At 52.3% G+C, this 20,828-nt stretch overlaps 1 protein-coding gene across 1 annotated transcript; it reads right to left on the bottom strand.

The window, feature by feature from the left end:
• Positions 1-1,292: 1,292 nt before the first annotated feature.
• Positions 1,293-5,252, bottom strand: LOC109738267 (squamosa promoter-binding-like protein 13). Its single transcript, XM_020297368.4, has 2 exons — positions 4,742-5,252; positions 1,293-1,815 (listed from the first exon to the last, which is right to left on the bottom strand). The coding sequence occupies exons 1-2, from the start codon at positions 5,134-5,136 to the stop codon at positions 1,632-1,634; spliced, it is 579 nt and encodes a 192-aa protein (XP_020152957.1). The 5' UTR covers positions 5,137-5,252; the 3' UTR covers positions 1,293-1,631.
• Positions 5,253-20,828: the final 15,576 nt, after the last annotated feature.

Here is a 20,828-nt window from a genome sequence, read left to right as displayed (position 1 = left end):
TGGATTTTCCATATATATATATATATATATATATATATATATATATATATATATATATATATATATATATATATATATATATCATCCTCGATGGTAATGTTATGCATGATCATGCAACATATCATGATCTTTGCTGAGGTATTCCTATTCCAGAAACAAGCAGGGCCCCGTACAATGCCCTCTCGGTGTCTTTCCCCATTGATTATTGGCACTTTGTTAATTGTTTTTTTTCTTACACTAAAGATTAGGTATAGTCTTCACAAATGTTGATCAGGATGGGTAGATGACATCGGCTAGATAGTAGCATTTGTCAAAATCATGTTTGTTCACCTTGAAATTGTATGTCGAAGCATCACCACTTGCTAGCCTAGCAAAAAGATGATATATCTGCAAGACACTAATATAATTATGAGAGTCATGCTAGGCAAAGTAGCAATGTCAAAAGTCCACAAATCCTCGAAGGCAACTGTTTCAAAAATAATAGTTGGATCATGGCAACGTCCGGTGAACTGATTGTGCCATGCCGCAGTGCAATTCTTTCACCTCCAGTCCATACAGTCAACGCTTCCAAGCATCCTACGCTAGCTTCTTACTTCACTGAATGTTAAAAGCCTCGCCGTGTCCTTGACGTTGGGTGCCTGTAGATACCGAGCTCCATAAACCCTTGTCACAACATTGACAAACACTTTCACACACTTATGAACTGTATATTTGGCCATTCGAAGATACCCATTTGTCATATTTGCAGGATGACATACGCGATCATCTGAAGTGTCGCGGTCACCTTCTCAAAACAAGAATAACTCAGCAAAAATGACAACATTGCTCCTTGGCATGTTGTGCTCATTTTAGAAGGGAGAGAAGTGCAACATCAATCTGTTACGGTGTTAGATTTATATGTTTGTTCTTTTTCAGATCTGGAGGGAACTAGAAATTGACGGGAGTGAAATTTGGAGCTCGAAATCCATGGCGCCCTATTTAGTTGGTGAGGGATTGAGATTTAGCGTCTTTGTTCAAAACAGAGCTTCAGTGCGTCTTGCAAAGTTTTGAGTAATCTTTTTTTTCAAAGAACCTTTTCTCAAGGGGAGGGGTTTCTGCAAGTTCCATTAGAAGAATAAAGGCGATCAAGTTTATAAGGAAACGTCAGACCCAAAAACCTAAAAGTGCCTGGTTGGTTGGGAAAGGCCAAGTGAAAACCAAATACATAACAAACAAACAAAAACACACTAGAGACTGGGTATAGAGACTTGGAAGAAAACATACACTGGCCCGTTCTGAGCAATCCTTAGTAGTTACTCGAATAGATAGCATATATTGCCACAAATTATCCCAGCACAGCAGCAATATTACACAGCCTGCAGAAGTCTCGGCTGCATAGGCCATACAATTACACATCACACACACAATCACTCTAACACCTGACCAGTTCCCAGGTTACAATTAGCTTAGCTTAGGTTTTTGGCAGACAGCAGCAAATATATAGCAGTACAGGAGACCACATATACTGCCAGTTAGTACACTGGATAGTGGAGACGTAGGTAGGCAGGCACGTACATACGTAGGCCGGTGGATACATATGTAGCTAGTAGCATGGCTGCATGACAGAAGAGAGGGAGCATGCTTAGGTAGGTTTATCTGATCTGGAAATGGCTCAGCGGCGGGTTCCCCGGGTGGCTACGGCCGTCCTGGTCGGCGTGGCGGCACCCGTCGCCGCCGTTGGCCTCCGCCGAGCTCTTCCTCCGCCGCTCGTTGTGCCCGGCCAGGCGACGGCGGCAGCTGCGCTTCTGGTCGTCGAACTCCAAAAGCTCGTGGAACCTGCAATGCAATGCCGATCAAGAGCAGCAGCAGTTTTCAGACAGAGACGACAGCAAACAGGCACAACATTGATAGCAACACCAAACAAAATACCAAGAGGTGAAAACTACTCGCAGCACGTGAAGTGAAGCAGCAATACAAAATTTTGCTGCTTAACTGGAGCGAATTAAACGAAGCTATTTTTGCAGTTGTACCGGTGGAATCTGGTGCCGTGCTCATGCATGTGGATGCAAAAGCAGAGACAGTCCATAAGTATTTAGTCCTGTTTATCCGTACAAAGACCCCCAACTTCCCCTACATTGCCAATAATTAACCTCCAATTTTTAGCTTGCAATTTACAGCGGTGCATTGATCTATTTAACACGGGGTACGTGAAGAACAGAGCATGTGTGTGTGTGTTTTCCTCTGCAGGAGTGGTTCTGAACTCTCGTACATTATGGTCAGAGCATCATTCATAGTTCTACGGTTCCTGAGTAAATTGCATAAAACCACCACTTTGAGGGCTAGATTTGCGAAAAACACTAGGATACAGTTTCTCTGCAGAAAGCACCACGTCTTGCGTAATTCTTTTGCAAAAACCACTGATCGGCGGATTGGGCCGAGTTTATGACAGTTGGGGCCCATTTTTCGCCTACGTGGCATAACATTTCGTGCCAGATCAGTGTTATTCCAAATTTACAAACGAGTCCTTAGATTTTACACAGACACCCCTAAATAAAAAACATAAACGCAATCCCCTCCCCAGGTGCATCAACCCCGACGCCGGCCCTCCCCCCTCCTGTGCCTTCTCGCGCTCGCCGGCGAGCGACGACGACCATGCCTCACCGCCATCCCCTCCACAGGCGCATCAACCCCGACGCCGGCCCTCCATCCCGCCTCCCTGCCTCCTCGCGCTCGGCCGCGAGTGCCTCACCACCGGAGCTTCAGCGAACCAACGGCGATGACCACCAGGACCCCGACGCCACCAGATCCGGCCGTCCTTCGCCGCCCTTGCTCGTTCCTGGCCGGATCCCGCTGGTAGAGCCCCGTCCCTGCTGCCTCCTCTACATCGGCCGCCGCCTGTGGCCTCCTCTGCCTCGTCCTGTTCTGGATCGTTGAGAGCGACGACCCGATCCATCGTCCTGTTCTGGGGCCGCGCCCATGGAGGCTTGGGGCGGCAGATGAACCTCGCCGGCGTCGAGGTCGAACTGCTCCTCGGCCAGCAGGCGGCGAGGGGAGGGCCACGGGAGGCGTCCTCTGCCTCGTCCTCTACCTCAGTGCAGCAACGGCGACGGCGGCCTCTGCCTCGTCTGGGGTCGGGATGGGGGCTGCCAAGGTTGGAACGAGTGGTGGCCGTGGTTGGGAGGGGCGACGGCGGTCGGGGTCGGGATGGGGGCCGCCAAGGTTGGAACGGGTGGTGGCCGGGGTCGGGAGGGGTGGCCGGGGTCGGGAGGGGCGACGGTGGTCGCGGTCGGGATGGGCCTGCGACAAATTTTTTGGCAAGGAGAGAAATTTGGGGGGCTTTTTTGCATGAAACCTAAACTGTTATGCCACGTAGGCGAAAAATGGGCCCCAACTGTCATAAACTCACTTAACGCGGCCCGATCCGCCGATCAGTGGTTTTTGCAAAAGAATTACGCAAGACGTGGTGCTTTCTGCAGAGAAACTGTATCCTAGTGTTTTTCGCAAACCCAGCCCTCAAAGTGGTGGATTTATGCAATTTACTCACGGTTCCTGGTTCAGTTTATTTTTCGAGTTACAGGTTATGAAAAAGCATGATGGCTTTCTGAATCAGAGGACCACATTTGGTTTGTTTGTTCCACTTGAATTCCCCACCTATGAGTAATCAAGAACTGCTGTAGCAATGTCTTTGTCGACACCTTAAAACAGCACTAGGACAGCATGAACAGGGCCAGCGACCAACTGCACTCTGGAAATGAACCGGTCCACCAGTACCACCACCACCACTACTGCTAGATTAACTTCAAGCTACACTGTTAATCCCACTGGTGTACCCTCCTTTTCGAAAAGCACACGTTAAAATCTAAACACTGGAAGGACTCGTCTGTTCAGGAAAAATGCCAAGGTGACATCTAATAATAAGGGAATCTAATACGGAGATAGAGCAACATGTAATTGTAGTGTTCCTGAAGAGCAAAGATGTCATTTAACCACAAGAAACATAAAGCATCTGAAAATATGCAGCAACCGGTCGGGCCACAGGTGAACAGATTAATCTAGGACGGACCACATCTTCTTCTATCAAGCACCCAAACATAGCTAGCAGTGAAGGCACAGACTGTTTTGCAGCTAAACTGCTCGGGGAGGCAGAAGCTGCCCTGGCTATGGGTTTGAGCAAATGGCAAGGACCAAGTCAAGTTGTGATCATCTGCACCGACAGGAGCTAAAAGTCTGTGTCCCATAAAGAATATGTACAGCCACTGCCACAGCCACAGAGCCACTATCCTTTCCAAGCAAACAAGAAAGGACAATGATGTGCACTATGGTCTATGGTGCACTAACAAAGCAAGCCAGAATCCTCTGGATGACATGTGAGACCTGGTTTCTCTTATCCCACTTCTTATCACCGTAAGCTTGCCGGAGATAATACAAACAGGGTTACTATCTACGTGTACGGCATAAATGAAACAGTAACCTGCACTAATACTTTTCTTTTCTTGAGCCTGGCCTCTTATCACAGACTATCAGTGTTGATTGGAAGGTTACCAAGAACGAAGCCAAGAGGTATAGCCTCATGCATGTTCTAAATGAAATCGTCTTAGAATTTCCACTTGAAGAGTTTTGTGAAGGTTGCAAGAAAGCTAAGAGCCAAATGGATAATCTATGCAGTTGTTCATGTATGGAGTACCTTTAGAAGGAACGAACGAACGAACTGATCATGAAGAAAATCGATCCTAAGAGGACGTGCTTCTGAATTTGTCCTTACCGGCTGCATTGCTGGCAGAAGCGCTGGCGGAGGCCGGCGACGACCACGACAGCAGCCTTGGCGTGCGCCTCGCACACCTTGTGCCTGCGGTGGTACCGCTTCGCCTCGCTGAGGTCGGCGCCGCACCTCTCAGCCTGGCAGCTCGGCCCGCCTGCCCCAGCCGCGCCCGTCGCCACGGCGCCAGCAGCACCACTGCCCCTCCTCACCGCCACCGCCGCGGCAGAGGAGCTCGAGCCGCCGACGGAAACCACGGGAACGTTCACGAGCTTCAGCTTCTGGTCCTCCTCGCCGGACATCCCGTCGGCTCGGGCCACGTCGCCGGCCGCAGCTGCGGCGGCGAGCGCGGCCATGGACGCTGCCGAGGAGGACTTGCGGGACTTGTCCTTGCGGTCCATGCCTTCCGGCGAGGCGCGATGAAGATGAAGCTAGTTAGGGCTCTTCTCGGGGAGCTGTCGCGGAAGTGGAACTGTGGAGCTAGCTGATGAGTGGAAGGAGAAGGAGAAGAAGCGGAGGGGGTGGAAGGCAAGGTCGAAAGGGATATAAAGGCGGGTGCCGTATGTGTGGAGGCAGGGCGCACATGTGGGCGCGCTGGTACACAATACGGTCTTGGTCTTTGTATACTGTAGAGTACGCACGTACGTAGGCACGGGTAAACATACTGCTGCATGTGTTAAACCCAGGTGTAAGCGTGGCATTTCTCAAAAGAGAAAAAAAATAGCGTACTTACCTAGTGATATGTTGAGTCACATGGTAACACCACTAACCCAACGACCTGTTGAACGAACGTTGTCTACGTATATGTATAGGACTAGGGTCTTGTATTTATACCGTTGTATCTCTTCTCTCTCCCCTGTATATTTGTATATTTTGGAAGACAAGTAGAAGCCGGTCCATCATGTACCTATATATGTGCATCATGCATACGATCAATAAATTATCGATGCATGCAATCCCTTCCTTCCAACTTACATGGTATCACATAGCACGCCGATCTCTTTCCTCGCTTCCGCCTAACCCTGCCGCTGCCGCCCCTACAGTCGCCGCCGCCCCTTCTCGCGTGCCGTAGCTGCACCCTCTCTCTCCGTCCCTCTCCCGCAGCCGCTGCACCATTCCTTTGCTGCCGCTGCCTCCCACCCTCTCCCGTAGCCACCACCCCAACCCTAGCCGCCGCTACCACCAAACCCTAACCCAAGCCGCCGCCCAACCCTAGCTGCCGTTCCATGGACCCTTGAAAGTGCAACTATCCCTGGGTGGTTTTGGTAATCCCTAACAACATATAGCTCATTGAACTAATGCTCTTTCAAGATGATCATTTCAGAAAGTTCAATGATTGGCATGGCATGAACTAGGAGTGTGGACCCCTCAAAATGCTAAGGACACATATTGGCTCAAGCTCAAGACTCTACATTTTCATTTTAGTGATCCAAGATCACATTGAGTCCATAGGAAAAGACAATACTATTAAAAGGGGATGAGGTGTTGCTTAATGGCTTGCTTGCTCAAAATGCTTAGTGATATGCTCCAAAAGCCCTCAACCACTTTCTCATATCTACATATGTCCCAAACCAAAAGTCAAACTCGCCCCCACCGAAACTATCTATCCGGTGCCACCGAGTTCATTTGACATAGCCACTGCCAGAAACCCTAGTCACTTCGGTCTCACCGATAGGGATCTCGGTCTCACCGAGATGGGATTGCAAACTCTCTGTTTCCCTTTGTAACGTTTCGGTCCAACCGAGATGAGCGATCCGTCCCACCGAGTTCGCAATGCAAACTCTTTGTTTCCCTTTCGTAACGTTCCGGTCTCACCGAAATGAGCGAATCGGTCCCACCGAGTTTGCCTGACCAACTCTCTGTTTGCCTATTACAGAAATCGGTCCCACCGAGTTTATGTGATCAGTCTCACCGAGATTACGTTATGCCCTAACCCTAATGAAATCGGTCCCGCCGAGTTGACATGCCGGTCCCACCGAAAAGCCTAACGTTCACATTTTGAACTAAATCGGTCTGACCGAGTTTCTTGATTCAGTCCCACCGAGTTTGGTAAATTGTGTGTAACGGTTAGATTTTATGTGGAGGCTATATATACCCCTCCACCCACTCTTCATTCGTGGAGAGAGCCATCAGAACGTGCCTACACTTCCAGCATACATTTTCTGAGAGAGAACCACCTACTCATGTGTTGAGACCAAGATATTCCATTCCAACCACAAGAATCTTGATCTCTAGCCTTCCCCAAGTTGCTTTCCACTCAAATCATCTTTCCACCAAATCCAAATCCATGAGAGAGAGAGTTGAGTCTTGGGGAGACTATCATTTGAAGCGCAAGAGCAAGGAGTTCATCATCAACACACCATCTATTACCTTTTGGAGAGTGGTGTCTCCTAGATTGGTTAGGGTCACTTGGTAGCCTCCGTCAAGATTGTGGAGTTGAACCAAGGAGTTTGTACGAGCAAGGAGATCGCCTACTTCGTGAAGATCTACCCTAGTGAGGCAAGTCCTTCATGGGCGATGTCCATGGTGGGATAGACAAGGTTGCTTGTTCGTGGACCCTTCGTGGGTGGAGCCCTCCGTGGACTCGCGCAGCCGTTACCCTTCGTGGGTTGAAGTCTCCATCAACATGGATGTACGATAGCACCACCTATCGGAACCACGAAAAAAATCTCCGTGTCTATATTGCGTTTGCTCCCTCCAAACTCCCCCCTTTACCTTCATATGCAAATGTTTTACATTTCACTGCTATACTCTTAGACTTGCATGTGTAGGTTGATTGCTTGACTTGTGCTAAGTTGCTGAAATTTGCCAAGACTTAGGGAAAAGGCTAGATTTTTATTTGGTCAAGTAGTCTAATCACCCCCTCTAGACATACTTTCGATCCTACAAGTGGTATTAGAGCTTTGGTCTCCATTTGCCTTGATTTCCATAGCTTTTGGTGATCATAGCCTTGGTTTCACAACCTAGGAGAGTATGGCGTCTAGCGAGGGAAATTACCACCATAGAGGTCCTTACTTTGATGGTACTGATTTTGCTAGTTGGAAGCATAAGATGAAAATGCATATTCTTGGACATAACCCCACCGTTTGGGCTATTGTGTGTATTAGCTTGCAAGGTGAATTCTTTGATGGGAGAGAACCAAACCGTGAAGCTACCGTGGAAGAGTTGAAGATGCTGCAATACAATGCTCAAGCTTGCGACATCCTCTTCAACGGATTATGCCCCGAAGAATTCAACAAAATCAGCCGTCTTGAGAATGCAAAGGAAATTTGGGATACTTTGATTGATATGCATGAGGGTACCGACTCCGTCAAGGAATCCAAATTGGATGTGCTTCAAAGTCAACTTGACAAGTTCAAAATGAAGGATGGTGAAGGTGTCGCTGAAATGTACTCTAGGCTTGCTCTCATCACAAATGAGATTGCCGGCTTAGGAAGTGAAGAGATGACCGATAGATTCATCATCAAGAAGATCCTAAGAGCCTTGGATGGAAAATATGATACTGTGTGCACACTGATCGAAATGATGCCCAACTACAAAGATCTCAAGCCAACGGAAGTCATTGGAAGAATTGTTGCTCATGAGATGTCACTCAAGGATAAGGAAGAGCTTCACAACAAGTCAAGTGGTGCTTACAAAGCCTCATGTGATGCTCCTACATCATCAAGTGAGAAACAAACCTTCAATGAGGAATTGAGCCTAATGGTGAAGAACTTCAACAAGTTCTACAAGTGTAGAAGCAAGGAAAGAAGTTCCAAGTCAAGGTCCTACAATGACAAAAGATCTTCGAGTCTTGAGCGTAATTGCTACAATTGTGGAAGACCCGGACACTACTCCAATGAGTGTATGGCTCCCTACAAAAGAAGAGAAGATTCGCCCAAAAGGAGAAGTAGAAGAGAAGAATCACCTCCAAGAGAGAGAAGGAGTAGAGATGATCGTTATGAACGAAGAACCTCTCGGAGAAGCAACGATTCGGAAAGGAAGGACAAATCATCAAAGAGCTACACAAAACAAAGACATCAAGCTCATGTTGGTGAATGGGTATCCGGCTCCGACTCTTACCACCACTCCGAAAGAAGTTATCACTCCGACTCCGAATATACTCAAGATGAAGGTGTTGCCGGTCTAGCAGTTGTGTCAACCAACTCCTTTGACATATTTGACTCACCAAATGAAGGAATTGGAAGATGCTTCATGGCTAAAGGCCCAAAGGTATCACACCCCAAGTATGTTGATTTCAATAGTGATGAAGATGATTTGCTAGGTGATGATGATTTACTTGTTGACAACTCTAATGATGAAAACTATGATGAAATTGCTATTAATCATGCTAATCAAGATAAAATGAATGATGATGATAAGAAGGAGATTGAGCGTCTAACTAAAGAACTAAACACTCTTAAGTTAGCTCATGAAACTACCTTGGAAGATCATCGAGAACTTTTAAAGACTCATGAGAAGCTACGCTTTAAAAAGCTCAACCTTGAGCAAGAGCTTGGGTTCTTAAAAGCAATCAATGATGATCTTCGCAAGAAAAGTTCTTCTTACATTGCCAAGCGTTTACTCTTGTCTACTTACATGCCTCAAGTTAAGTCTAGCAACAAGAGTAAGAAAGATTCTTCTTCTAGTAGTAGCAATGATCATGTTAAATCCAACATTGTTGCTTCTAGTAGTTCTCTTGATTCCACTAATGATTCTCTTAGCCAAGTTACACTTGAGCAAGAAAATAGCTTATTGAAGGGAATTATAGAGAAAGGTGTTTACAAGAGTCTTGCCGGGAGTAAGCAATTTGAGGAAATTGTACGCAAGCAAGGAAGGCACCAGAAGAATCAAGGTGTTTGTTTTGAACGAAAGTTCAACGCCAATGGATTTGAGTGGGAAGAAGATCAATACCCCAAGACAAAGTTTGTTCCTCAACAAGAGAAGTATGATCCTACTTCTTTCAAGGGGACACAAGCTCAAGATGATCTTCCACTACAAGACCACAAGCAAAAAGGCAAGGACAATCTTCAAGAGGAGATTGATGCATTTGAAGAAGCTCCTAAGGCCTTGGTCAAGTGGGTTCCCAAGACTACATCAAGTTCTACTTCATCAAGTACGACTACAACTCCAAGGATTCCCATCAAGATGATGTGGATCCCGACGAAGAAGAACTAGAGAGTTCTTGAGGGTGACTCCGCCAACATACTTCACTCATATCATTTTGGCGAGGACAAGTGCAAACAACTTCCACATCTTGCACTAGTTCAAGGAGTCACAAACCCTCGTGTTGGTAAGACAAGGGACAAGGTAACCTAATGCTTTCATGGACATCATCTTGTGTGAACATCACTCTATGTCTATGGATATCCTTGTTTGTTCCTTGTGGGACTAACCCGTGTAGGTATTGAAAGTGCAACTCACTCCAATGGATTGCTCCAAATGATCTACATCAACATTGAGCATCCACATCTTCAACATCTACATGAAGTCATCATCGACAAAACCCAAGGTTAGTTCACTCCTCTTAGGGGGGATATCACATCTAGGGGGAGCTTTACTCTAAATATTGAGCTAAAGCAACTCTAATGTTGTGAACACAACAATGCTTTATGTAAAAGTGGTAACCCCACTTGTGCTTAAACGCCGAGTATGACCTATGATCAAATGTTCTCATTTGGCTCCTAAGTCAATATACTCATACATAGATGACCTAGTCATCGCCAATTGCTTGATAGATGCTAGAGTGTTTGTGCATGCTTTGCCACATATTTCATTTGCCATTTTATTGTGTGAGCATGTTGATTGCATATTTTACTCATTTGAGGACATCCATTTGTTGCTTTGATTGTTTGGATTTTTCTCTTTTGCCAAATGGATGGGCAAGAATGCATAATAACTCCCTTTAGCTATCTATGCTTTTCTCGTCTCAAACTCTATTCATGCTACATCACAAGTTTGATCAAGTCAGATTCGAACACTCTGTGTGAGGAGCACTCGGAGTCCCCAATTCGTCATAGACTTAAACTTCCAAAACCTCTTTGTGTGTTGGGGGAAATCGACACCTATGGAATCACTGGGATCCCTTCTACGGTTGGCGGGCGTGGGGTTGTGCAAAGAGCGGGTCTGACAGGAAGCACACAGATCGTTTACCCCGGTTCGGGCCGCGAAGATGTGTAATACCCTAGTCCTGCTTTGGTGGATGTATTTGAGTGTTCTTGTGTTCTTGAGCTAGCTACGGGGTGTAACTTGCCCAAAAGATCCGAATCCTCCTCCTTGATGCCCCGGGCCTCCTTTTATAGAGAAAAGGGGTTTCCACAGTGGCACACAAGAGGTGGAAAGGTGTACAGTGGATGAGTCTATCCTCTGGCACCGTCGGACAAACACATTTAATGCGCTGCCGACGTGCCTGGCTTCGACGCGCGTCCGAGCTGACGAGGCGTCGTGGCGCCACGTTGGCTGGCTGCTGGGATGGCGTGGTGGTGGAGCCTTCACGAAGTTCTGCATGCCACCACGCAGGTGCTTGCTGGGTCGATGTAGAGGCCGCTCGTCGCCACGCAGGTGCCTGCCCAGCTGGTTGAGCTAGCAGGTGCCTGCCCAGCTGGTTGAGCTAGCAGCTGCATGGGACGGCGGTGGAGCCTTGGCAGACGTGGGCCCTGCTGCGGCCCCGTAGGTGTCTTCGGCAAGGGCCTTGCCGGGGCCCCGGCAAGGGTCTTGCCGTGGCATCGTGGTCTTCCGCGGCAAGCGTCTTGCCGGGGGTCTCGTGGATTTCCTTGGCTAGGATCCTGCCGAGGAGCGTCGTCTTCTGGTCCTCATCTGATCTTGTGTGTTTATGATCTTGACGAAGATCTGCGTGCCACCACGGAGGTGCCTCCCGAGCCTTGGTTCCAATGTGGTTGTTGGAAACCCTTGGGCTCAAGGGTGGCGCGCCCCGTTGGCATCGGGCAAGTTGCCCCGGCAGGGCTCTTGCCGGGGCCACGGAGGCCACTCGGCAAGGGTCTTGTCGGGGGAGTCCGCCCCGCCCTTTTTCTCTTTGTGGTCTCTGGTCTTGGCGTTGCTCTGATCGCCTTGTGCTCCGGCTTCCCTTCCCTGCCCTGCTCAGTGTGGTCGCGGGCGCGGTTCTGACTGCCCGTGCACAAGTAAAGGGGTCAAAAGGAGAGCCCCTACTTTTGTACACCTACAGGATCCCCCGGGCCTGGGCCACACATAAGCGCGACGCATTATTGGGCTAGGCCCAGAATGGTGCGCGGGTAGGTGGGGTGGATTTTTCTTACCGTAGCAACTTTTTCGTCCGCTGTGCTTCCCCACGACCCGCGTTGAATGCGCGACGTGGAGGGTCATGCGTGACGTGGGGGTCATGCGTGGGGCGGTTTCCGCACGCATGCGTCACATCGTGATAAAGAGGCGGCTCGCGCCTTCCCAATAAAAAGAGGGAGACGCAGAGGCGTGGCTCATTTACTGAGTGGACTCGGGTCGTGGTCTTCAAGGTGTCCGCGCCCCACGATCACGAGGCGGGGAACGGTCGCCTCACCCGTCCCCTCGATTCTGCTTGCTCGCCACGTGTCCCCCATGCAGGTGGCAGGCGGTGGAGGCGGGAAACCGGGCCGTTGCTGATTGGGGCAGCGGGTCGGTCTTGATTCCCTGCGCCCCCGATGGCCGGATTGGTCGAGTGGGGCGGCTGAGCCCCGCCCCCGCCCCTTTATAAGAAGGGGAAGGGGGATGGTATCCCACATCTTTTCATCATCCGCCTCCATTCACTCCGTCTTCTTTCTTCCATCTGCCATGGCGAGAGGAGGCGCCAGCCCTTCGACGGTGGTGGCGAGGGTCGCTGCTCGACAGCGCATCCCTCCTCCCAAGAGCTTGCGGCGGCGGAGCCGGCCACGAGAGGAAGGGGGAGGAGGCGAGGTCGAGGTCGCCGTGGCGCTCGGGGAAGAGGGGGACGGGGCGGCGCACCGGCCTTGCCTCCGCCGGCGATGCCTCTCCCAATGGAGGGCCACGTTGGGGACCAGCCTCGCGAGTTCTTCATCAGGCTGCGCCAGCCACCGCGCCATCGTCTTCGTCTTCCTACCCCATTTGCTCGAGAGATGGAGCTCGATCCGCCCCAGACCCTCAGGCTGCACATGAGGGGCTGCGGGAACGACGACACGTGGGTCGACGTCGACTTCCCCGCTCCTCACGTCATGTACCTCCGTCGCGGATGGAAGACATTCGCTCGTGTCCACAGCCTGACGGCGGGGCTCGTTCTCTACTTCAAGTTAACGGAGAACGGCCTGCTCTCCGTCAAGGTCTTTGGAGATCTTGGAACTCGCCTAAAGTGCTGCGTGGAGAGCTCCTCCGACGATGAAGATTCCTCCTCAAGCGGGAGTGACGAGGAGGATAGCGACAACGACGACGAGGGCATCGAGCGGCGGGACGCCGACCTGGACTCCGACTGACCGCGTCGCCCCTCCCTCAGCCACGCGCCCTGCCGAGGGCCTTCCTCGTCAAGCTCTCCATCGGCGCGTTCCCCATCGCCTCATTGGGCGGCTACCGTAGGAGGGTCGGAGAAGGCGAAGAAGGCGGGTGGCGGCCGTCAAGTCGGAGTACGCGGGCACCGACACCTTCGTCGCGTATTGTCGGCCCGCTGCCTCATCTTCCAGCTCCCCTCCCGGCACCGGGATGTTCTCTTGGTGCCTTCTGCTCCTCGCACCTCGCCTAGGCGCTCTTTTTGCCCTTCTGCTATCTTGTTCCACCTTCTGAGGAGAGGGACAAGAAAGGGATTATGGGCATCTTATCTCTTTTTAGTTTGTAAGGCTGCGGGCACTTGTTAATTTTAAGACTTGTAATCCCCTTGCTCATGTTTTTTTATTCCGTATGAACTGTACCTGTATGGGATGTTTTTAATGAAAAGGGTGCTTGCCGGGTTCTTTGTGCGTGAGCGAGGCCCATGCCAAGGAATGAATCCTTGTTATTTTTAAGATAAACATTGTCGCCCGGCAACAGGCCTTGCCGTCCCCTTACTTCAGTCGACCATTCTCACGTCTTGGCGGAGGCAGGGCGAAGTAGAGTTAGGCCCCTCGTTTATTCCCTTGCCACCGCGACTACGACCCGGTTCTGCCCCAGGGACTTGGGTACAGGAAAAAGGCTGCACATTGTCGCCCGGCAACAGGCCCCTGCCGTGCTCCACCTTCATATGTCCCAACTTCATACGGAAATGCACAATAGAGGATAAAAGACTTATCTGAATCTGCAGCCCCCGGCAGCCTTGGCTTGCCGTGGTTGGATTCTTGTATCTGCAGCCCCCGGCAACCTTGGCTTGCCGAGGCCGGAGCGCCGGCTCGTTCTCTTTCTTCTAAACGGCTCAGTAGAAACGTCCATGTACCCTGCGGACCAAAGAGGACGGAAAGGAACAGAGAAACACACACTCGACCTCTATGATAGGGGTTAGTCACCGCTAAGCACTATCAACCCTAACCGAGGGAGGGACTTAACCTAGCATGCATGCTAAAACTTAGGGCGCCAGCGCTTCATCTATTTATGCTCAGGGTCTGCGCCTGGCTTTGTACAGAGGGTTACATGCCTAGGCTTGTACAAAAGGTGGTTTGCCGGGGGCCCCCGCAACTGCGCCTTATGGGTAAAACTTACGAAGATGTTCGATGTTCCAGGAGTTGCTCACTGGAATAGCATCTTCGGTCTCTAGGTGGACTGCGCCAGGCCTGGTGACTCGTATTAACTGATAAGGGCCTTCCCACTTCGGCGTCAACTTGTTGGAATTCTTGGCCGACTGAACGCGCCGAAGAACAAGGTCGCCTTCCTTAAAGCTTCGGGCATGAACCTTGCGGCTATGGTAGCGGCGTAAGGCTTGCTGGTAGCGCGCTGCTCTCATAGCCGCCCAAAGACGATCTTCCTTGAGGAGCGTTGCGTCATCTTGCCGCAATTGCTCTTGCTCAAGCTCGTCATAAGCGAGCACTCGAGGTGACCCGTATGTGAGTTCCGTGAGGAGAACTGCTTCTGCCCCGTATACCAGGGCAAAGGGTGTCTGGCCAGTGGCTCGATTTGGCTTTGTTCTGATTGACCAAAGAACCGCTGGTAACTCATCAATCCAGCGCCTTCCACTCTGGTGCAGCCCGTCAAAAGTCTTGGTCCTCAGGCCTCGCAATACTTCAGCATTTGCCCTCTCCGCCTGGCCGTTGCTCCGTGGGTGTGCCACGAAAGCGAAACAGACCTTGCTGCCGAGGTCTTGGATGTATTGCATGAAGGTGTGGCTCGTGAACTGCGTGCCATTGTCGGTGATGACTCTGTTTGGCACACCAAAACGGCAGACTAGCCCATTGAAGAACTTGACGGCTGACTGTGCTGTCACCTTCCTCACTGCTTCCACGTTCGGCCACTTTGTGAACTTGTCGATTGCAACATACAAGTACTCAAAGCCCCCGACAGCGCGGGGGTAAGGGCCCAGTATGTCGAGCCCCCAGACCGAAAATGGCCAGGAGAGAGGAATTGTTTGAAGGGCTTGAGCTGGTTGATGAAGCTTCTTCGAATGGAACTGACAGGCTTCACACTTGGTTACTAGTGCCGTTGCATCCTGGAGGGCAGTGGGCCAGAAGAAACCTTGCTGGAACGCCTTGCCGGCGAGGGCCCTCGACCCTATGTGGGAGCCACATATGCTTCAGTGTATCTCCGCCAACAGCTTCAGGCCTTCCTCCTGGGGAATGCACTTCAATTTCACATCGTTCGGCCTTTTCCTATACAGGACGTCATCAACAAACTGATACATTATAGACCGATGGGCTACTTTCTCTGCTTCTTCCTACTCCTTAGGAAGCTCCCCTGTTTGGAGGAATCGAACGGTATGTTGTGTCCATGCCGAAGCCTGGGGCTCGACGGCAAGGACTAAAGGAATTTCTTCTGCCATGGGAGCGGCCGCCTCTACGGCCAGGGCTTGACGCCCTGCCGGAGTCAGTTGCCCCTCGGCAAGCTCAGTACCCACGGCAACATCCTTGCCGGCAGCCCCAGGGGCCTCGGCGGGAAAGTACTTGCCGGGGCCTGATTTCCTCCGCTCGTTCTGCTCTGTTGATAGTTCAATGGATGGTTGAGTTAACCGAAGCACAAAAGTACCTGGTTCCACAGGTAGCTTGAATGTAGCGCGCTTCGACAGGTAATCGGCGATGTCGTTCTCCACTCGGGGAACGTGCTCCGCTTGTATACCGTCAAAGCACTCTTCCAGCTTCCTCACTTCATCTACGTAGGCCTCCATCAACGGGCTCTGATAATCTTTGTTGACTTGCCTGACGACAAGCTGCAAATCACCCCTGATGATGAGCTTCTTAATCCCGAGGTCTGCCGTGATCCTAAGACCAGCAAGCAACCCCTCGTATTCAGTAGTGTTGTTTGTGGACATCTCCCTGGGAAAGTGCATCTGGATTACATACTTGAGGTGCTCTCCGGTGGGTGCGACAAGCAGCACACCAGCACCGGCGCCTTGCAGCGAGAAAGCCCCGTCAAAGTACATGATCCAGTTGTGACTTGCTTCCTTGCCGGGGATAGTGGTCTCCTGGATCTCTTCGTCGGGCGTTGCGGTCCATTCCGCAATGAACTCCGCCAAGACTCTGCTTTGGATTGTCGAAGTACTTTCAAACTTCAAACCAAAGCTCGACAGCTCGAAGGCCCACTCCACGATCCTCCCGGTTGCGTCTGGGTTATGCAGTATCCGTTGCAATGGGAGGCGGGTGACGACGGTGATTTCATGTGCTTGGAAGTAATGACGCAGCTTCCTCGAGGCCATAAGGAGGCCGAAGAGCAATTTCTGCACACCGGAATACCTTGACCTAGCCCCCTACAAGAGGGAGCTGACAAAGTAAACTGGGTGCTGCATCATCTTCTTCTTCTGCACCACTTCATTTGGTTGCACGGGCCCTGTCCCGATGGCGTCAGACTCTGCCGGGGGCCTTGCCTTGCCGGCGCCAGGCCCTGCCGGGGGGAGCTCTGGCTCGCCATCCGCCAGTCCGGCCGTTGCCGCTGCCTCTTCATCGACCTCCCTCTGTGCCACTAGCGTGGCGCTGACCACTTGATTCGTTGCTGCTAGATACAATAGCAATGGCTCTTGTGGTTTGGGCGCAACCAGTATTGGTGTAGAGGAGAGGTATTTCTTCAAATCCTGCAGTGCTGCTTCGTCCTCTGGGGTCCATTCCATTGGTCCCGCCTTTTTCAAGATTTTGAAAAAGGGAAGGGCGCGCTCGGCAGACTTGGAGATGAATCTGCTCATGGCGGCAACGCAGCCAGTGAGCCGACGCACATCCTTGATCCGCTTGGGCGCCTCAATTTTCTCGATAGCCTTGATCTTGTCTGGGTTTGCCTCGATCCCACGCTGTGACACAAAGAACCCGAGAAGTTTGCCAGACGGAACGCCGAAGACACACTTCTCAGGGTTCAACTTGAGGTTGATATTGCGCAGGTTTGCAAACGTCTCCTCTAAATCTTGTACAAGTGTCGCCTTGTCCTTGGTTTTGACCACTATGTCATCCATATAAGCTTCCATATTTCTATGTAGCTGGGGCTCAAAACCAATTTGGACTACTCTTGCAAACGTTGAGCCAGCACTCTTCAACCCAAAAGGCATCCATAAAAAGCAATACGTACCACATGGGGTGATGAATGTTGTCTTCTCTTCATTTTCTCTTGTCATGAAGATCTGGTGGTAGCCCGAGTAGGCGTCAAGGAATGACAAGAGGTCACACCCGGCCATGGAGTCAACAATCTGATCGATGCGTGGCAACGGGAAGGGCTCCTTAGTACAAGACTTATTGATATCTGTGTAGTCAATACACAGCCTCCACTTCCCGTTTGCCTTGCGCACCACCACCGGATTGGCCAACCATGTCGGATGGAGCACTCCTCTCACCAAGCCTGCCGCTTCCAACTTCCTGATCTCCTCTGTGATGAACTCCTGCCGTTCCAAAGCTTGCTTCCTGACCTTCTGCTTGACGGGTCGCGCATGGGGACATACAACAAGATGGTGCTCAATCACTTCCCTGGGAACGTCGGGGATGTCAGATGCTTTCCATGCAAACACATCGACATTCGCCCGCAGGAAAGTGATGAGCATTTCCTATTTGCTCTCGAGGGTGGAGCTTATGGTGAAAGCCCCTCCCGTGCCATCCTCCTTGACGGACACCTTCTTGGTCTCTGGCGGTGCAGCTCTGGATTTCTTGCTCTTGCCGGTGGAGCTCTCTAGCACGTCCTCGACGGTAGCACAACACTCCGAAGAGGTGCGCTTGCCGGAGTGGGTGCGAGAGGTCTTGCCGGTCTTCTTCTTCCCTCCCGGAGCTTCAGCGGCAGGAGCAAGTGCCTTGGCGGCAGTCGCTGCAACTGCTTCCCGGTAGAGTAGGTCGGCGCAGATCAGTGCATCCTTCTTGTCGCAGGGGACGGTGATGATGGTCATCGGCCCAGGCATCTTCAGCGTGTTGTAGGCGTAATGCGACGCCGCCATAAACTTGGCTAGTGCCGGGGGGCCGAGGATCCCGTTGTAGGGCAAGGGGATCTCGGCTACATCAAAGACAATCCTCTCCGTCCTGTAGTTCAACTCGCCTCCAAACGTCACAGGCAGCGTGACCTTGCCCTTCGGCTGACTCCTTCCCGGGTTGACCCCTTGAAACGTGTCCGTCTCCTCGAGGTCGCCATCAGGAATCTGCAGCCTTCTGATCACAACGGGCGAGATCAAGTTCAGACCGGCCCCGCCGTCAACTAGCATCTTGTTCACCTTTAGGTTGCGTATTGTTGGTGAAACCAACAACGGCAAACACCCGACCGCAGTTGTGCGATCAGGGTGGTCCTCGGTGTCAAAGATGATAGGCGTGCTGGACCACTTCAGTGGCTTCTGAGCGTCGAATGATGGCTCTGCTGCTGTGATCTCATGCGCCCACTGCTTGAGCTGGCGGTGAGAGGTATGCAGCGAGGCGCCACCATCGACGCACATGGCCTCTGTAGCCTTCTGGAACTCATGCTCGCCGGACTCGTCGTCTTCGTCATGATCATCATCTTCCTGCTTCTTGTCGCGGCCCCGGGCGGGCCTCTCTTGCTGGTTATCCTTGCCGCGGCGAGCTCCTTGGCCGCCACGCTTCTTGACAGATCCCTCGGCACCATCCTGGCCCTTCTCCTTGTCCCGCCTCTCATACTCATCTTTTTGCTTCTCAGCAAGCAGCTCGACTTGCCGGCAGTTCTAGAGGTCGTGGCCCTTGGTGCGGTGGATCTTGCAGTATTGCTTGTCGGAGCCTCTTGGCTTGTCGGCAGCCGCCAAGGCCCGGCAAGTGACGCACCCGGCAATTTCCTTCCCGGGGTCGTCTGCCTTGGCCTTCTTGGCAGCGCGGTGTCCTCGGATCCCTCGACGACAAGCACGGTCTTGTCCTCGCGTTTCCTGTTGCGGCGCTGACCGTTCTTCGTCGGGGCGGCGGTGTCTTCGTCTGTAGAGTCGGTTTCCGCGCCGGCGTCCTCACCGGGGTACTTCCTTCACTCTTTGGCTCGGGCGCATCTATCGGCCAGAACATAAAGTTCGGCCACATCCTTGACTTTGTTCATCGCCAGCTCTTCGCGCATCTTGCGGTTGCGCACATTCTGATGGAATGCGCTGATGACGGCGGTGGGATGAACATCTGGGATGTTGTATTGCATTCGGCTGAACCTCTGTATGTACTTGTGCAGGCTCTCACCATCCTTTTTGGGAATGATGTGCAAATCGCTCGCCTGGCCATGAGCTTGGTGGCCTCCAGTGAAGGCACCAACGAACTCATGACACAGGTCCGACCAAGAAGAAATGGAATCCGCCGGCAAGTGCATCAACCAGGACATGACATTGGGTTTCAGGGCCAACGGGAAGTAATTGGCTAGCACCTTGTCGTCGCGAGCTCCAGCGGCTTGCATCGCGATGGTGTAGATGCTGGGGAACTCCGACGGGTGGGTCTTGCCATTGTACTTCTCGCCGACGTCGGGCTTGAACGTGCGGTGGGACGGCCACTGGAACTGCCGCAGCTCACGGGTAAAGGCTGGGCAACCCACCTCGTAAGGTAGGCCGCCAGAGCCTCCCGATGCTGGGTGGTCCATAGCGGGCCCCGCCCGCCTATCTGACTGGTGGCGTGTATCGCGCCGACGCTCGATGGTGGTTTGAGCGTCTTCATGGGCTCGCTCCCGAATAACTTGGCGCTGGTCGCGGTGGGTCCATGGGTCGGACGACGCTATGGAAATGTTATCACAAGCGTCATCACGACGGATCGACACCCGCGGTGGTTGGCGTGGAGGAGGAGAGTGCACCGTGGCTGCAGCGCCCCCGGCCCCTCCGCCGCTGGCGTGCGGTGGTTCGATGGAGCGCCGGCCTGAGGGCCCCACTGGCCGTGGCTCGTCTTTGTTGGTGACGCTGACGAGGCTCTGGATGGTGGCTCTCCACTCATCGAGCTTTTCCGCAACAGGAGGGAAGTCGAGGAGTAGCTGCGCGCGCGCCAAAGCTTCTGTTGGCGTGGGTGGCGGCGAAAGATGCATGGACCGTGACACGCTCCGACTTCTAACCATGTTAGAAGGAGCTCTATCACGGCCTGGCGGCTCTGCGCCATTTTCGCCAGCACTTCGGCGGGCATGCTGGCCTCCTTCGTCCAGCGAATGATGCACAGGACTTCCCACGGCGGTGTCCGAGGTCACCAGCATGGTGACGCTGCTTGTCGCGCACACCCTGGGAAGAGCGCGTTGTGGGCGCCGGCGTAGGCGTCTTGGAGGTCGCTGCGCCGCCCGTAGGTGGCATGGCACCACCCCTGGAGGGCCCCGCGCCGCCTGCAGGGGCCCCAGCTCCGTCCTTGGGTTCGGCGATGTGCGGCCCGTCGTCTTGTGCATGAACGACGCCGCTCGCCAGGCTCTGACTGCCAGAGCGATGCCGGTGCTTGCGGGCCGCGCCTCGGGTTCTCTCCGTGACTGGCCCGCTGCTCGCCCGCACCGGTACGGGCCGTCCGGCTCCGGATGAACTGATCACTGTGATCGTCTTCTTCTTGGGAGCCATGGCGATGAAGAACTGCTAGGCTAACCGCTAGACCGGATTTTCACAACTGCGCCCCCTACCTGGCGCACCAAAGATGTCGAGGGAAATCGACACCTATGG

Source organism: Aegilops tauschii, chromosome 2 (genome assembly GCF_002575655.3).
Source record: "Aegilops tauschii subsp. strangulata cultivar AL8/78 chromosome 2, Aet v6.0, whole genome shotgun sequence".
Classification (NCBI taxonomy): Eukaryota; Viridiplantae; Streptophyta; class Magnoliopsida; order Poales; family Poaceae; genus Aegilops; species Aegilops tauschii.
Note: the sequence above shows the minus strand (reverse complement) of the source record. Positions and strands in the feature narration are given on the sequence as shown.

What these genes read in the sequence shown, in the direction of transcription:
- LOC109738267 (XM_020297368.4), bottom strand. Translation starts at nt 5,136, where the DNA reads ATGGACCGCAAGGACAAGTCCCGCAAGTCCTCCTCGGCAGCGTCCATG. An exon ending in TTCTGCCAGCAATGCAGCCG is followed by an intron (nt 1,816 to 4,741) that starts GTAAGGACAAAT and finishes ATTGCATTGCAG; the next exon opens with GTTCCACGAGCTTTTGGAGT.